An 18,675-nucleotide genomic window follows, 5' to 3' on the forward strand; every position below is an offset into this window, starting at 1 on the left:
AAGGCTAAATCAAATTAACATCTACTAACAATTTTATTTATTTAGGAATAATTCAGAATTGTATTTGCTTCTAAAAGTGCAGAGGGGGCAAAAAGCTCTTTCAAATTGACTGACATCTATCTCAAGACAGTACTTGGTCATAAACTTTCAGCAACTTACCACATCGTCAGAAGGAATGCTGTTGGGTAAAATATCCACCTGAATGGATACGGTGTCCACAATACTCTTCCTTCTAGAAAGTCGATCTTCATCTACAATTTAAAAAAAAAAATCCCCCATTATTTGCTAGTTAGAAATGGTATCATTTCAGTTCGTCGCTCAGTCATGTCCGACGTTTTGCGACCCCATGAATCGCAGCACGCCAGGCCTCCCTGACCATCACCATCTCCTGGAGTTCACTCAGACTCAGAGTCCGTGATGCCATCCAGCCATCTCATCCTCTGTCGTCCCCTTCTCCTCCTGCCCCCAATCCCTCCCAGCATCAGAGTCTTTTCCAATGAGTCAGCTCTTCGCACGAGGTGGCCAAAGTACTGGAGTTTCAGCTTTAGCATCATTCCTTCCAAAGAAATCCCAGGGCTGATCTCCTTTAGGATGTACTGGTTCACGTATAAATTCCATTCATTACAGATTTCAAAATATTTCCGAAAATTAAGAGAGTTTGTCTTTTTTTGCTTTTACTAAATATAAAAAGCAGTGTGCTCTCAGACTTTAACAGATTTACAAAATAAAACTGATAGGTGGACTCAGCTTCATACAGTTGACCCCTGGACGACATGGAGGCAGGGGCACTGACACGTGAAGAGCCGAAAATCGGTGCAGAGCTTCAAAGCTGGCCCTCCACACCCCAGGTCCGTTTCCACTCCACGTTTTCCCATTCTGTATTAGTCAATTCTATTCGACATGTTCTATCATGTTGAGGTTTGACAGAAAATAACAAAATTCTGTAAAGCAATTATCCTTCAATAAAAAAAAATAAAAAAACATGTTCTAAACTCAATTTTAACGTCTCTAAGAAAACCTTCTTTTTCTCTACACTGTCATATTTATTTTTCAAGAGAGCCCTTCTTCAGAATGTTTTATCTTTTCTTATAGTTTTGTGGATGGCTTCTGAAGTGGTAATAGCGCACTCCCTCTTATACTGTCGGTAGAGCTGCTTCTAAAATGAATATTTTTCAGACTAACTTATAATTTTAAAACAAATCCAGCCTACTGACTAATGCTGTGCTTCCCAAGATTTTGCACATAGACACATACACAAAATTATAGTACATGAAAGGCACACGGAGCTCAATGGAAGAGGCTGCCTGCACTGTAAGCTGACTGCCCAAGACCAGACCCAGCTACCTGAAGAGCTAAGGAAGGTGATCAGTATTCAGACACACCTGTAAGGTTCCCAATAACGGGGAGCTCGGGTCTAAAATTAGCTTAACAGCACAGTCAGTCACATCATAATCTGGCAACACTTTATCTTTCTAATTTCATTTTGTATATGCAGTTGACCAAAGGAAATGGCAACCCACTCCAGTATTCCTGCCTAGAAAATGCCATGGACAGAGGAGCCTGGTAGGCTACAGTCCATGGGGTTGCAAAGAGTCAGACACGACTGAGCAACTTCACCTCATGAACAACCTAGCAGTTCGGGGCACTGACTCCTCTGCAGTCAAAAATCTGCATTACAACTTTAATTGGCCCTCCCGATCCATGGTTCTGCATCTGCAGATTCAACCAACTTGAGACCACATAATACCGTGGTACATATTTATTGAAAAATATCTGCATTTAAGTGGAACTATGCCGGGAGAAATAACAATTACCTCAGATATGCAGATGACACCACCCTTATGGCAGAAAGTGAAGGAACTAGAAAGCCTCTTGATGAAAATCAAAGAGGAGAGTGAAAAAGTTGGCTTAAAGCTCAACATTCAGAAAATGAAGATCATGGCATCCGGTCCCATCACTTCATGGGAAATAGATGGCGAAACAGTGGCTGACTTTATTTTTTTGGGCTCCAAAATCACTGCAGATGGTGACTGCAGCCCTGAAATTAAAAGACGCTTACTCCTTGGAAGGAAAGTTATGACCAACCTAGATAACATATTCAAAAGCAGAGACATTACTTTGCCAACAAAGGTCTGTCTAGTCAAAGCTATGGTTCTTCCAGTGGTTGTGTATGGATGTGAGAGTTGGACTGTGAAGAAAGCTGAGCACCGAAGAATTGATGCTTTTGAACTGTGGTGTTGGAGAAGACTCTTGAGAGTCCCTTGGACTGCAAGATCTAACTAGTCCATTCTAAAGGAGATTGGTCCTGGGTGTTCTTTGGAAGGAATGATGCTAAAGCTGAAACTCCAGTACTTCGGCCACCTCATGCCAAGAGTTGACTCATTGGAAGACTCTGATGCTGGGAGGGATTGGGGGCAGGAGGAGAAGGGGGAGACAGAGGATGAGATGGCAGGATGGCATCACCGACTCGATGGACATGAGTCTGAGTGAACTCCGGGAGTTGGTGATGGACAGAGAGGCCTGGCGTTCTGCGATTCATGGCGTCGCAGAGTCGGACACGACTGAGCGACTGAACTGAACTGATGCAGTTCAAACCAGTGTTGTTCTAGGGTCAACTGAACCGTGATTTTATTCTTCTGAAGGGGTGAATAATGAACTCAAAAAGGGCAAACATAAAGAAATTGGTTTCTTGGGACTTTCCTGGTGGTGTAGTGGTTAAGACTCGGTGCTCTGGGCGTGGGCTTGCTCCCTGGTTGGCGAACTAACATCCCCAAAGCTGTGTGGCGTGGCCTAAGAAAACCACTGGTTTCTTTCTTACTGACTACTCCTCTACTCCAAGGTAGCCTTCCCTGGCAGTGAATTAATGCTGTTAATCAAATATGGCAATTTACTCTCTTTCTGGGACATAGAAGGACTGCAGTTCCTGGCCTCTCTGTGGTTAGGAGGGACTCTGTAACTAGTTCTGGCCAATGAAGAGTGAGCAACGTTTTAGACTGTGGCTATTCCATCAGCTTGGACTCCAGAACAAGGAGGATATGAAGTTATGCACGGTGAGCTGGAGCAACGAGTAAGTCTTTACAGTTTTAAATCACTAAGAATGTGTGTCTGTTTATTTTCACAGCACAACTTAGCCAGGGTTCTTAACCTTGGCACTACTGGCATTTTGGGCCAGATAATTCTTGCCGTGGCAGCTATTCTGTGTATTGCAGAATATTTAGCAGCATCCCTAATTTCTACCTGCTAGATACCAGTAGGCCTCCCCACTGGCAATAACTAAGAATGTCTCTAAGGTTGACAAATGGTTCCTAGAGTGGGAAAAATCACTCCCAGTTGAGAACCACTGACCCACCCCATCCTGATAATAGACCTTTCGAGAATTTTCCCTGTATGCCACCATCTTATTATAAGTTTCTTAAACACTAACCACATCACTCCTCCAAGCAATTCTACCCATTGCCTGAGGAAGTAAAAAGGCAATCTGCATTCTCCAGTCAGATCCTACGAACAGGAACATCGGCTGTTCCCTTGTGTATTAAGGCAAACGTGTCTATTCTCCGTCTCTGAGCATCTGCGCACATGCTTTTCTACAAACAGCAACTCCTACAGGAAACACCTGTTACCTGCCCTTTCTTATGTCCTCCCCCCCACCATAAAAACTCTCATCTTTCAAGCTCTACTTACACAGTACATCTCATCCTTTAAATCTTAAATATTACTTAATTGTTTTTACTTACCTGTCTTCTGGCTACAGAAATTTCCTATTGGTTAGGATTGATCTTTCCTTATCAGTATTCAATCATTATCACCCGTAAGTCATTGACTACCAACATGTAAATAAATGTCTTATCTCCCCAACTGTACAAGAATTCAGTGGCAGACTGTTTTGTATCTGTCATCTAGCAGTTACTCAGGTTCTGCTGTATAAAGGCTGGTCGTACAGAATGAATACATACCCATCTGTGACAAGTTACTACATATTGTTTCACTGCAGTTTTCAGGTTGAAAATATCTTATCTCCTGCATATGACTATTATTAAGGTAACCGAGACACTGTACTTTTCCTAATTTTTCCACATGATCATATGTGCTAATATAAATCACCAAACATAAAAATTAACATCAACTGAACTGCTACAAAACAGTATGGTCATCACTGCTGACTTGCTTTTCAACTTTCAAGGCTTTACCAGAACTCAAAATGAGGAATGAATAATAGCCTGCTTCGCAAAAAAAAACCCATACAAGAATTTCTAGGTTAATATATGAAAACTGATGGGTTGCAGAGAAGAGACAAACTGAAACTTAAGATAAAAATAAAAAGGAAAGGAGAATTACAGAGGCAGGAGAGAGATCACTGAGTGGCAAAAATGAGTTAGAATGGGAGGGACATATGGGCAGAGATTTGAGAAAGACAAGGAATTTTTCAAAGGAAGAAAATGAAACTCAATGGGAAACTCTAACACTCTATTCTCAGAAAGTTCTTTCATCAATAGAGCAACCTGCTTGAAGGTGATAGAAAAAGCCCAGTCACAACTAAGTATCGTGCACATTGACACATGAGTAAGCTTTCCATAACACAGCTCACAGAAGATAACGCCCCTGTTTTCATGGGCCATCCATGTCTGCTCCTGACCTGTCCTTCAAGGTCGGCTGAGATGCAACATCACTGCAGCCACTGGGGACAGCCCTGTCCTGCCTCTCGGCATCTCAGTGCCTCGTGTGTGCACCCCCAGGGCAGACCCTTGCTTTTCTTCCTCAGGCTGGCCTGGGAGACGCTACTTTCTATGCCCCTTCCATTTTCCCATCCCACCTACCTCTCTCCGCTTCCTATAATCTGCTGTTTGGTATGGTAATCACTGTTTCTTCTTTCTGTTTTTTATTGCAACCTGGGTTTTAGAGCAATGCTTGGAGACAGTGAGACCTAACTTCCTTCAGTGATATTCTGCTGCCACCTAGAGTGTCTGTGTATAATGTATGGAACTGCATTCAGACGGCTAAAGAATAGAGAAATGCCAAGTATACACAATAGTCTGAACACAAGTATAATACAGAACTACATTAAATTACTCAATATAATTGTCCATGGTTGTATAAAAAAAAGTAGAAGAACTTACTTAACTGTATATTGATAAATCATGAAATGTAATTAGGGCTACAATGCTGCTCCGATTCAATTAAAAAGCTAGCCGGCAAAATGAAATTTCAGAGGTAATTTGTCCATACAAAAATTTCGTTTTAACAATGATATTAGTTACACAGACAGACTTTTTGGTTCTATAGAAAAATACAAAATTCCATCTAGAGCTAATGCATGTTTATTTATAGTGACACTGGTTTTTTAGGTTCTTTGCAATTCTTATCAAGCCATTCCCTGTTTAAAATCATTTAATGACTCCCCATTGCTTTCAGAACAGTTTGAACTATTTAACCCGGTTTTACAATTCCCAATCCTATTCTTCCAAGTCACTCCAAGGTAGACTAACTTTATAGTAATTCCTTGAAAAATCATCTTCTTGCTTGCGTCTATTTTTCCACACATGCTGTTACTTTGGCATGAAACAGTTCACTTGTCTAACACTTGCTTCAGGTTCAGCTTAGGGGTTTTTTTCCTTCTGGAAAACACCCCTGTTTCACAAAACCTGGACAGAAGACTCTCCGAGGTGCTGTCTGAGGACCCCAAACCTCTCTGATGATAGCCTTTAAGGCATACTGCAAGCGTCCAGTTAATTGTCTTATTAGACAAACTGTATAATGAATTAACTTCTTTCCTATGCATCTAGAATAAAACTGCTGACGTGCCATCTTGGTAGAACTGAGAAAAATGTCATTCAAAACCAACGTCTGTGTTTCTTGGTCCAGATGAGGAATCCCGTTAGGAAAGACTGTAAGCTTTGTTAAAGCAAGAACCTCTACCTGTCTTGCTCCTGTTTGCACAGCAGCTGCCACACCATAAATACTCATTAAATACTGCACCCCTTCATAGAGGAGCATTTAACACACACTTAGACATACACTATTAAGTCAATTTCTAGGCTGATTTGTAATAATTAGCTAACATTTATTGATCACTTACTTTATGCCAGTCATTAACTGTTCAGTAAGCTTTAGGCAGACCATTCTTCTTTAGAACCAGTTACCATTATATTTCAACTGTTTGTCTGTCTTCTCCACCAAACTTTAATCCTTGAGGATAGGGAGTGAATCTTAACATCTTCCTACCCCGAAAGTCAGAAGAGTGCTTGATATAGCAGACACTCAGTAAAAGTTTGTAATACAAGAAAAAATAAACCTGGATCAATATGGATGACTGAACAATCTTTGAGCACACAGTTGGCAAAATCAATTTATTAAGTACCTAACTGAACAGGCAAGGCAGTTAATTCTAGTGGCCTTACCTAATCAAATTATTTAATATCAGCCTCACTATCCTCATTTGTAAACAAAATTAATGCTACTTTTCTCATCAAACTACATTCTCAGATTACCTGAGAACATGAATACAGAGTATCACTGTGACTGGCAAACACTCAGTACATAATAAATGGCAGCTACTACTTTGATGATGAAGGGTATACCTGCATGATACACAACAACATAAATATTTAAACTTTTTTCTTTTAAGAAGAAAGATACCTTAAATCTTAAATCCCTTATTTTCTAAAAAATGAATATCTGATGGTTATACAGCAAAAGGAAAATTTAATAATTGATTATGCCACAAAGTGTTACTATGTCTTCTGACTTTCTCTGCATTAAGGCAGGACACACATGCCACAGACTGGTTCTAAACTGCCAAAATCTTTATAAATCAGAAAAACCTTATTCATACTGAGGGATTTCTGTGCAGTTACATAACTAAGTATATGCTGAAATGCTCTGAATTCTTCTACTCAGTGATAGACAGGCATTAAAAAAGATAATACATCCTTTTCAGGGGTGGGAAGAAATGGGAAATACAAACCATTTGTTAAAAAAAAAAAAAAGTACCATAATTTTTGTTCAGAACTGTTCGGAGTTAAAGGAACAGGGTAGAAGGAAATAACAAGGGATGGAAAGTAAACTACAGCTATGGGGAAGGTAAAGCAAAACAATAACTGAATTTACAACTACATAAAATACACAGGCCACTGTCTTCATTTTCTAGAAGGCAGTTGTACTAAGCTATTTTCCTAAAGGATGGGGGAGGGAAAGGATAGGCCAACTGACACTGGATTTACCTTTGCACTTGTGCCTGGGTTTATGAGGTTTTTTGCCTGAAGGAAAGAGAGCTAAATCCAAATTATAAGAATGAAATATTTTTAAAAACCTATTTAAAAAATTCTTTAAAATTACAAAGCTCTATTAATGTTTTATTCTTAGCACTTTTTACTTTCCCAAGGAATTCCCGAGGAACAGAATTTTCTATACTATGGAATTTAAAAGAAAATGCAAAAGCTTTCATTAACATCTCAGACTATTATGAACAACTATCTGTAATAAATATACATATTCTGGATCCAAGTTATAAAAAAGAGTTACTTCCAAAGGTCATGCTATTTCTAGCGATTAATTCGGAAAACTACCTAAATGAAATCAAACAGCTTTCTTGTAGAACAGATGTAGCCCCATCAAAAGAAAATGAAGGTGTCCTAAGATAAGTAAAAAGTGAATGCAAGATATGATGCAGTTTTGCTTTGAAACAAAACAATTATCTCAGGCAATGAAAAGAACAGGAGATATATTATACACAGAGGAAAACATATTCTTAACTTAAAAAGTTTGCAGGTTTCTTTACATAGAAAATAGCCTGTACTCTTTCAAATGACAAAAATTACCTAATTCATTAAGTTCAACAGTCACAATTTACTAACTAAACGATTTTTACCAATTTCCTGAAGTTAAACACAATATAGCTTAAAGAGCAAAGATCTTACTTTGCTTCTCTGTTTAAAGAATATTATTCAATATAATAATACATGAACTATAGCAATTATCACTTGACGATTCAATCTGCTCATGATAAAATCATGTATATGTCTTTTACTAAAGGTTTTCAAGAACAAAATTTTAAAATAGAAGTAAGCTTTCTTAAGCATCTGTAACAGTTGAGATATAGTAAGTACACAAACAGAATTAATTTTCATTGCTAACTGAACTTGCAGAAAAATTGTTGATACGTATTCGATACAGTAAGAGTTTTAATCACCTGCCCTTACCTGTCACTTGTGGTACGTATGGGACTGACAACCTCTCAACACTATAGCCACTGCCACCTAGTGACTCTGCAATCTTGTTGGTCAAAAAGTACAAATTTTTGTCATGCTTCTCTAAAGATTTTGGAAGCCTGTCAAGTTGATCAAAACAAAAGCCATTTAGTATTATTTAAAATAAGTTAACATATAAACATTTTAGATCAAGGTCTAAATATAAATGCAACTTAAACTGTAATTAGTCATAGGAAAATCAGTATATTTTAGGTGACTAATTTGAGCTCTTAAAGAGTTCAAACATATGGTATGTGGACCCAGCTAGGAAGCGTTCTGCTGTTCTTCTTCCCCAGTAACATCCCAAGGGTGAGGTCAGCCTTATTTTATCCTGCTGGTATTCACACATTAAATGATGAAGAGGACTAAATTCAGCTTTAACTATCATGCTAATTAAAAATCTACTGCAAGAAGAAAATAAAAATGAAGCTCACTGACTATTAATCAAGAACACACTAGCCAACTAAGTGACAGGAAGCTCTCGTCCAAGACATACAGCTTCACTTTCCTTTCAAACTGCTTGGTATTACATTATGCTGATGCTTTCAGTATCAAACTGCTTTTAGAGTCCAAAAGTTTGAATAAAGTATTTTTCATATATGTATTTTTTTGTTTGAGTAGTAAGAAAAAAAAGTTCAGAATATAACCGTCGTTTTTCGGAAAACATTCTTTATCCCGTATTTTATTAATATTGTTATCGATTATTGGAAGTCTTTAACAAGATATTATAGTTTCTTAAAGGAGTGTTCACCTATATATCAGAACATGCTCTATTTAAGAGTTGCATCTTCATGTTTAAAAAAAGGTAAGCTAAAATTTTTTTCATCAAAGACTGAGTCCATGTGTGTATGAGTCTACATTTATAATGTATGAGAACTTTTTTTTTTGTATGAGAACTTTTATAACAAGAGAAACAAGTTAGATGAGTTAAGTGACAGAAACATAAAACAATGAGGATTACAAAACATCAGAAAATTATTCTAACAATAGTTCACTCCTTTGCAATCACCATTTACTGGTTTCTCAAGTCAATGTCCCTTCCTTGAAATGTAAAGCATTAACATACATGCACTTATCTCTGAAAATATGCTCTGGTAGAAAATAAGGGGCTTCCATAGTTCGAATTTCAATAACCTGAAAAATATCCAAAAACAAAATAAAGTAAAAATCAAAGGCCTCACTCTTCAGGATGGTGCCACAAAAATGTGGAAAACTAAAAACACAGAAACAAAAACTAAACATTTATAAGAAATACCATCACTTCATTTTGGAATTTAAGCTACAGTTGAGAACCCAAATAAAGAGTTCATTTTGTTTTCATGTTTATGAACTCAGCAGGTAACAAAATCACAGTGATAAAATAATACAAGCTGTGAAAAAAGATGATACATCACATCTGATCAAACGTCCCACAGAGGCAATTAGAACCTGTGCTTTCTCAAGCACCCTGTGTGGGAAACGCCTCCACAAGCAGCAGGCCCTCGCTGTGCCCCTCCTCCATGGGACCTGCTGCCGCGCATGCCCACGGTCTCAGTGCTCTTCTGAGGTCTAGCTCCCCAACTCACTTGGGAGCTACCTAAAGGGGAACCCTGCTTTCATAGCATTTGGATCTTTAACAGCAGATGTCAAATAGTCACTCAAACATTTATTTAATGAGATGAATGAGTTTTATTTCTTAGAATGCACTAAAACCCCCTACATTTTAGGAAGGACTGAGGGATATGCTTCCAATTTCATAAAAACGGGGTTCTCCCTGAAAGATGTCTTTAGGGAATAAAAATTACCGTGGACTTTTTCTGCAGGTAAGTCAGGGGCTCTGAAATGTATGCTAAACTATTTAATGAGTTACTGCTGAAAAAGATAATAGTTAAATGACACAGGACAAATCTCTGAGAGGTGTATTATTCACTTAACTTTTGAGATCTAACTCAAGGAGACTGGTTTAAAACATAATGACAATAAAAACAGTATAATTAAAGAAATATGAGATACTAAGATCCATAATGTTTTAAAAGGAAAACAACTGTATAAGAAATTGTATGAAGTATTGTAGAAGAAAACCATATTTCCTGCTCAACCACTACACAGAAAAATTCTAATACAACAGGCATCAATGAAAATATAAACATAGCATTATCTTAATAATTTGATACATAATCATCAAAATTAAAAATAATTATTGCTGGTATAAAATCTGCTATTTTTGTGCAGTTCAAATGCAAGGACTTATCTCAATATATTACCTTGCTAACATGCTGGCAAAACGCAGGAACAGCTATCATCTGACTTACAAAGTTGAGGTATGCAGCAACCAGCGCCATGATTCCACAACGATGGAACATTGGTAAATTATCTTCATTGATAATTGCACTGTCCTTTAATCAAACAAACACACACACACTGACAGATCAAGGTCTCATGCTCATTGGCATTTTCTCTATGATTATACTAAGAAATGCAGCTAGGTTGGAATGCTAACCAAATGTCACCTTAGAAACAGCTTTCTTTTAACAAAAAAGTTCTAAAAGGACAATAAATACCTATTTATAAGAGACTTAAAACTCTCAGTTCAAATAGGTCTTCTTCAGGAAAGCCTTTCCTAAAGACGGGGGGATTCAGGGGCTGGTGAAATGTATATCAGATATATAAAAATAAATGCATGTATTCTCATTGCACACAGTTCTATTATTACATAATATGTAAACTCTAAATAAACAACTCCATCTATGTAATTCTTATTATTTAATGACTATCTTCCCCACTGAAAGGATGGGCACAGGGACCACGCTGTCTTTTTCATCATGGTAATCCTATGGCCTTGAACAATATTTAGCACATGGTCAATACTTACTCAACATTTGTAAAAAGAATAAATGAATGTGATCATAGTTTGAGTATTTTAGATTTAAAACGAGACAACTCCCCGTGGTGGATTCATGTCAATGTATGGCAAAACCAATACAGTATTGTAAAGTAAAATAAAGTAAAAATAAAAATTAAAAAAAAAAATTAACAAGTAAAAGAAAAACAAACAAAAAAAAACTAGACAACTCACTTAAAAAATTCATGTCCCTGAATAAAGATGATAATACTTTAAAGACGGTGTCTAATTCATAAAAAAATGCTTTTGTCAATGAAAGGCTATGAAAGCATACCTGTAAAGCAATGGCTAATCGAATGAGATCAATAACTACTTCTTCATTGGCCAATTCAATAGTTATAAGAGCAAGAGAAGTATAAAGTAGCTCATAGTTTTTGTGAACATTGTCTTCTTCTTTACAGCCCAAATATATGTGCCGATATAGCTGCTGCCCATTCTGAAAAGGGAAACGATACAGAAAAAAGACAGTCTTGCTTAAAATGTAGCAGGGCAGATTTCACAGGTGTATAAAACCTCTTACAAAGTAGCTATCTTATCACATAACAAGGGAGAGATTTAAACTGATAATTGGAGGGTCAAATTGTATTCCAATTATTAACATCAATAAATGTATTGATATATAATTAGACACTAGCATTGGAGTCAAAGAGAAAATTAAATAAAAACAGCAAGTCAGAAATAGTTCCAGTGCAAACAATGAAAATATCTTTAGTAATAATTTGAAAAGACAAGCAAATTATAGATAGATTTGAGAAAAGCTGAAAAGAATGGCAGAATTATGGGAGCCTCGGCAAGTGTAAGAAACACCTGGCTGAGGAGAAACGAACTCAGGTTTTCTTGCCTGCGGGAACAACCTCCTGGGAGGTGGGTTAGGAGCTGTCTGGGGAAGAGCATCTCCAGGCTCTGCCACACTTTGGTCTGAAGTGACACAGGCACGTCTAAAGTCCACCCACGAGGAGAGGTCACAGACACACCCACGGCACTGTAAGAGGTTTCCCTCTAAACCAAACGGATCTAACATGTTAGTCAAAAACAGAAAAGCCCGTCGTCTAAAGCATTCCAGAGTACAGGTCCAATTGTCAAGTGACAACAAACAGAAATAAAAGCGTTTTTCCCATTTCAAAGTACCATGTGGAAATTAACTCAACATGTAACACTGGTTCACAACACAAACTGTAAGTTACAACTGGCAAACTGAATGACCGCCACGCTTCCTCTCCACTAGGCAGGCCCCAGTGCCCACCCTAGATGTGATTTAACTCATCAGTGGGGAAGCGTGAGCATCAGTGTTTTTAAAGGCACAAAGCTCCCCAGGTGACTGTAATGTGTGGCCAGGGTCACAGGCCACAACAGTAGTCTTCTGAAGCCAGTCCATCTGTAGGGTTATGCATTTTGCTCTGTAATCTATTTAATATGCACATGGACCCATATAGGTAAGAGGGGTCTCTCCAGCTGTGCCAATGCATGACTGGTTAAGCCTGTTTAGGTCTGTGGTTCAGTACTAGTAAGTGTGAGTTTTCTGGCTACAGATACAGAACTATGTATGCTCTTCTAATAGATTCCCCTTCATTTCATTTTAAGGTTACAGATCAATGCAAACCTACCTGAGAATTCAAATGGCTATAACTTAAGTCACGCATTATTTTTCAGAAGATAATCTTACCTTTTTCATGAAACTTGTGTCTTGTCTACAAATTTTTTCTCTTTTTATTTTTAGGTCAGCCACATCTGGTATTATTCTAGAGAGAACCAATGCATCATTTTTTAAGGAATGACAGTTATTATATCATATCTCATATGACAAATCATAGCTATACTTAGAAGTCTGAACTATTTATCACTCATTTCAATGAGCATTTTAAATAAGCTTATATGTAATGATTCTACTGAATAACCGAGTTTAATTAAGTAAAATTGCACAAACTAATCCTTGAGGCAAAATCAAAATAAAATTTATGTAACTAATGATTACTAGTAGATGAGATCTCTGAAAGTACATTAAAAGACCTTTAACATTTACTATCTTAAATACATTCAGTTCAGTTCAGTTGCTCAGTCGTGTTCGACTCTTTGCAACCTCATGAATCGCAGCATGCCAGGCCTCCCTGTCTATCACCATCTCCCGGAGTTCACTCAGACTCACGTCCATCAAGTCCATGATGCCATCCAGCCATCTCATCCTCGATCGTCCCCTTCTCCTCCTGCCCCCAATCCCTCCCAGCATCAGAATCTTTCCCAATGAGTCAACTCTTCGCATGAGGTGGCCAAAGTACTGGAGCTTCAGCTTTAGCATCACTCCTTCCAAAGAAATCCGAGGGTTGATCTCCTTCAGAATGGACTGGTTGGATCTCCTTGCAGTCCAAGGGACTCTCAAGAGTCTTCTCCAACACCACAGTTCAAACGTATCAATTCTTCGGCGCTCAGCCTTCTTCACAGTCCAACTCTCACATCCATACATGACCACGGGAAAAACCATAGCCTTGACTAGACGGACCTTAGTCGGCAAAGTAATGTCTCTGCTTTTGAATATATTATCTAGGCTGGTCATAACTTTTCTTCCAAGGAGTAAGTGTCTTTTAATTTCATGGCTGCAGTCAGTATCTGCAGTGATTTTGGAGCCCCCCAAAATAAAGTCTGACACTGTTTCTACTGTTTCACCATCTATTTCCCATGAAGCGATGGGACCAGATGCCATGATCTTCGTTTTCTGAATGTTAAGCTTTAAGCCAACTTTTTCACTGTCCTCTTTCACTTTCATCCAGAGGCTTTTTAGTTCCTCTTCACTTTCTGCCATAAGAGTGGTGTCACCTGCATATCTGAGGTTATTGATATTTCTCCCGGCAATCTTGATTCCAGCTTGTGTTTCTTCCAGTCCAGCGTTTCTCATGATGTACTCTGCCTAGAAGTTAAATAAGCAGGGTGACAATATACAGCCTTGACGTACTCCTTTTCCTATTTGGAACCAGTCTGCTGTTCCATGTCCAGTTCTAACTGTTGCTTCCTGACCTGCATACAGATTTCTCGAGGCAGGTTAGGGCTCTGGTATTCCCATCTCTTTCAGAATTTTCCAGTTTATTGTGATCCACACAGTCAAAGGCTTTGGCATAGTCAATAAAGCAGAAATAGATGTTTTTCTGGAACTCTCTTGCTTTTTCCTTGATCCAGCGGATGTTGGCAATTTGATCTCTGGTTCCTCTGCCTTTTCTAAAACCAGCTTGAACATCAGGAAGTTCATGGTTCATGTATTGCTGAAGCCTGGCTTGGAGAATTTTGAGCATTACTTTACTAGTATGTGAGATGAGTGCAACTGTGCGGTAGTTTGAGCATTCTTTGGCATTGCCTTTCTTTGGGATTGGAATGAAAACTGACTTTTTCCAGTTCTGTGGCCACTGCTGAGTTTTCCATATTTGCTGGCATATTGAGTACGCACTTTCACAGCATCATCTTTCAGGATTTGAAACAGCTCAACTGGAATTCCATCACCTCCACTAGCTTTGTTCGTATATTAGTATTGTTATACAAATTAAATAAAATTCTGGATTAATAAAACCTAAAAATCCTAGATGAAAAAAAGTATAATACTGCATAATGGTAATGGTGATGGTTCTAACTGTGAAAGTACTGAAAACCATTGAACTAAACACTTTAAAAAGGTAAAAAACAAAAACAAAAACAAAAACAATCAATGCTGTACTTAAATGCATTAATGTAGAAATCTGAAAATTTCATCATTAAGCCTATTTTCAAACAGCACATACCTGATCCCTCGAAGCTTTGCCCTGTTGTCATGGCGATCCATGAGATTATGCATTACTTCCAAGACTAACTGCCTCAGTTCATAGTCTTCCATGAGGGACGGTGATAGCAAAGGGTCCAGGAAAGACCCTGGCAGTGCAGTAACGATTGTCTTCGCTTTGTATCCAGAAGTCACCTGATTATAGGGAGGAAAAACAAGCAAAAAACCTTTGTCATGAATCCTTCTTTGGTAAAACTCTCAAGTTGTTTTCTAAGAATCATAAGCTTAGGGAAAATAGGAAGTATAAACATAAGTCTGAAGGAAAAACTAAAAGAAAATTTGTGAGATGATGATGATTTTACAAAAAAACATCATTCATAAAGTTAATAAAATCAGTATCAGCAGGTATTTACCATATGCCAGGCGTGACTCTAAGCACTGCATGTGTACTAGCTTCATCATCACCATGTTCCTGTGAGGCTAGGAATTATTACTGCTTCCCCATTGTGTAAAAGAAAACCGAGGCTCAGAAGGTTAAGAATATATGGGGCAGGAAGTCAGTACTAAATGGATATAGGGAAATTAGGTAACAAATAACACAGGTAAGATCTGAAAATTTTAAACTAGCAAATAATTATTTTATTTTAAATTAAGCAGTTCAGTTTAATAGGAATGCATTTTCATTTTGGAAAGCTGTTTTCATTATTTAATTCGACATTTCTGAGTGTATTCCTATCTCTAAAGTTGGAGCTTTTAATCAGCCTATACTTAAATCCCATTAAACAGTTTAACCATAACACACAGACATTAATTCAGTTGACTGTGTAGTACAATTAGGATTAGAGACAAGGCTATTTGCTCAGGGAATTTATTTAATTAAAAAAAGCTTAGGGCCAAATGAAATTTCAGGTGGGTAATCTCCATTTATATTAAGGATTACAAGCATATGTGGAACATCTACCATTTATATTTGGGCATTCATTATAGGATAAAGATGATTTTATAAGTGAGTAGAAATTGGTGGGACAATTACTACTTACCTAAAAAAACTAAAAACATATCTATATTTTATATCACATACAAAAATAGATAAACTTCAGATCAAAGTTCTAGATGTGGAAAGCCAAACTGTAAACCTTTTGTAAAAAGATATAAACAAATGTGTTTATATCATCAGAGCAGGCAAAGGGCTCTTAAACAAGATACAAATATAAAAGCAAAAAACATATAGGAAAGAACTGAGAAATCTGGCGATAGCTGGGCCCAGGCATCATCTTCTGTAAAATGGTAATGCTTTCTGCCTTCTGTATCTTTCATCATTATGAAAACCAAATATGATGATGGGAAACTGAGGAATAAACAGTAAAAGCGAAATCAAGTACATTCAAGTACAGTATATAAACCACAGAAAGAAAGCTTACCATAAATGGTATCTTATAAGAAAAAGAAGCTGATAATATGAAGCTATTTTTTTAACCTCTTTAATAATTTAAGGTTAAGGGTGTTCTTTACCGGTCTTAAATTCCTTACCATAAGCAAAGATCGCAGCAACATTATTTGAATCCGCCTGGTTCCCAAATCCCTAAAATACACAAAACAGTGGCATTATCTTATAAAAAGTAATTAACCTTATTCATTTAAATTATTATTTTTCATTTTAAAACTATTAATATTAGCAAAACAGACTTTGCTTTCATACTAGCTAAAGTCATGGCTCACTTTATATTTTAAAGTAAACTTCATATGAATTACAGGGTTATATGCACAAAAATCAAATTCAAACAAAAAAAAATTAAAAAGCTGCTGGTTTGCAAAGGAAACAAACCTATGCATGTAATGACATGAAAAGTCAACTGTATGAAATCACAACAAAAGATCCAGAACAATTAAAAGATACTATAAACTGGAGAATATAAAATTATAATGCAAATATAATTGACAGACATAATATCTATGTAATATATATTAATAAGGCCAGAATGTGCCTAAATAATTGTTATACAAATAATTCTTTCAAAAAAGAATTAACAAATGAAAAAAGGGTTATTAATGGTCAAACAAATATCTTAAATAAGACTATCATTTCCTTATTAAGTTATTTACAAACTAAAGCATTAGCATGTTGTAAAATCAAATTAGGGCTTTCCTGGTGGTGCAGCTGGTAAAGACTCTGCCTGCAATGTGGGAGACCTGGGTTTGATCCCTGGAGAAGGGAACAGCTACCCACTTCAGTATTCTGGCCTTGAGTATTCAACTTTACAGTTTGAGAAATTTTCAGTTTGAGAACAAAGGAGAACCACAAAAACATACCCTAATTGACTGATATCCAAAGTATGTGTAGATGTTCCAAAAACAGGTACTTTCCCCATAATGAACATCATGATTTCTGACCTCTGATAATCTGGTAGGTTACTTCCAAAAAATCCTATAAAAATATCAAGATAAATTTAAGATGCATTTTTCAAATTGAAAACTTTATTTTTCCATATAATAAAAAAATCGTAATATTGGGTTGGTCAAAAGGTTCATTTGGTTTTTTTCAATAAGATGGCTCTAGTAGCGCTTAGTTGTCTTTAACTTCATTTGAAACAATTCTGTCAGACTGTATTGTGACAGCTGTCATATCAGCAGTGCATTAAGAAAAAACACTTAACAAGATTGAGTTTTTGTCTAGCCATTTTAATACTGAAGATGGAAAAAAAGCAACATTTACAGCATGTCATGCTTTAATATTTCAAGAAAGGTAAAAATGCAACTGAAATGCAAAACATGATTTGTACAGTATATCGAGAAGGTGCTGTGACTGATTAAATGTATCAGAAGTGGTTTGTGAAGTTTTATGCTGCAGATTTCTCGCTCGATGATACTACATGGTCAGACTGACCACTTGAAGTTGACAGTGACCAAATCGAGACATTAACTGAGAACAATCAACACTACACCGTGCTCTATATCCTTGTACCCTTTGTGTACACATGCGTGTGTGTGTGTTGCACGGAGTAGCGGGGAGGCATGTGATTGTAAACTCTCAGTGTTGGTATCCAGATCCTGGTCTCTGAGGTCTTTTGAATGTTTGCTAGATGCAGAGAGGGCAGAGGATCTGCATGGTCTTAAAGCACCTTCTCAGAGACTGCTTATCATTTACGAGGGGAAATGGAAACTGTGCAGCAGAGAGGTAGAAGAACGCGTGGAGTGACCACAACTAACACCACCAGCAAAAAAAGGACACACACTGTGTGGTGCTGTATGCGAGAATCTGAGAAGAGCACTATCACTTAAACAGTATTCAGCCAGAAATGCACACGCTGAATCTCATTATGAAGAAACTCCAGACAAACCCATCCAAGGATATTTTTTTTTAAGTGAGGGGTAAGGGGGATCTATCCTGGAGGGGAGAATGGCAACCCACTCCAGTATCCTTGCCTGGAGAATCCCATGGACAGAGGCGCCTGGCAGGCTGCAGTCACAGAGTCAGACATGACTGAAGCGACTTGCCAGCAGCAGCAAGGGGGACCTAAACTCTTTTAAAAATGTCTGGATCCTAAGAGAATGTTCCAAACTAAAGGAACCAAAGAAACATCACAACTAAACACAATATACGATCCTAGACTGGATCTTGGACCTAAGGGAAAACATGCTATAAAGGACATTATCAGGTCAAATGACAAAACTGAAACAATCAAGTCTGATTAAAGTACAATATCAAGTTAAATTTACTGATGCTGATAACTGTATTCTGGGTATGTAAGAAAATATCTTTATTCTTTGGAAAAAATACTCTGTAGTAAAGACCCATGATACATATGTACTTAATA

At 37.3% G+C, this 18,675-nt stretch overlaps 1 protein-coding gene across 1 annotated transcript in view; it reads right to left on the bottom strand.

The window, feature by feature from the left end:
* The window catches only part of EFR3A (EFR3 homolog A), a 79,886-nt gene that overhangs the window by 13,322 nt on the left and 47,889 nt on the right, over positions 1-18,675 (bottom strand). The window contains exons 11-20 of the mRNA XM_052651761.1: positions 17,171-17,285; positions 16,391-16,442; positions 14,883-15,055; positions 12,788-12,863; positions 11,399-11,560; positions 10,487-10,618; positions 9,310-9,377; positions 8,196-8,323; positions 7,218-7,268; positions 160-251 (exon numbers count right to left, since the gene is read on the bottom strand). Of these exons, the coding sequence (XP_052507721.1) occupies positions 160-251; positions 7,218-7,268; positions 8,196-8,323; positions 9,310-9,377; positions 10,487-10,618; positions 11,399-11,560; positions 12,788-12,863; positions 14,883-15,055; positions 16,391-16,442; positions 17,171-17,285 (1,049 nt within the window). The remainder of the gene's footprint in view (positions 1-159; positions 252-7,217; positions 7,269-8,195; positions 8,324-9,309; positions 9,378-10,486; positions 10,619-11,398; positions 11,561-12,787; positions 12,864-14,882; positions 15,056-16,390; positions 16,443-17,170; positions 17,286-18,675) is intronic.

Source organism: Budorcas taxicolor, chromosome 14 (assembly GCF_023091745.1).
Source record: "Budorcas taxicolor isolate Tak-1 chromosome 14, Takin1.1, whole genome shotgun sequence".
Classification (NCBI taxonomy): domain Eukaryota; kingdom Metazoa; phylum Chordata; class Mammalia; order Artiodactyla; family Bovidae; genus Budorcas; species Budorcas taxicolor.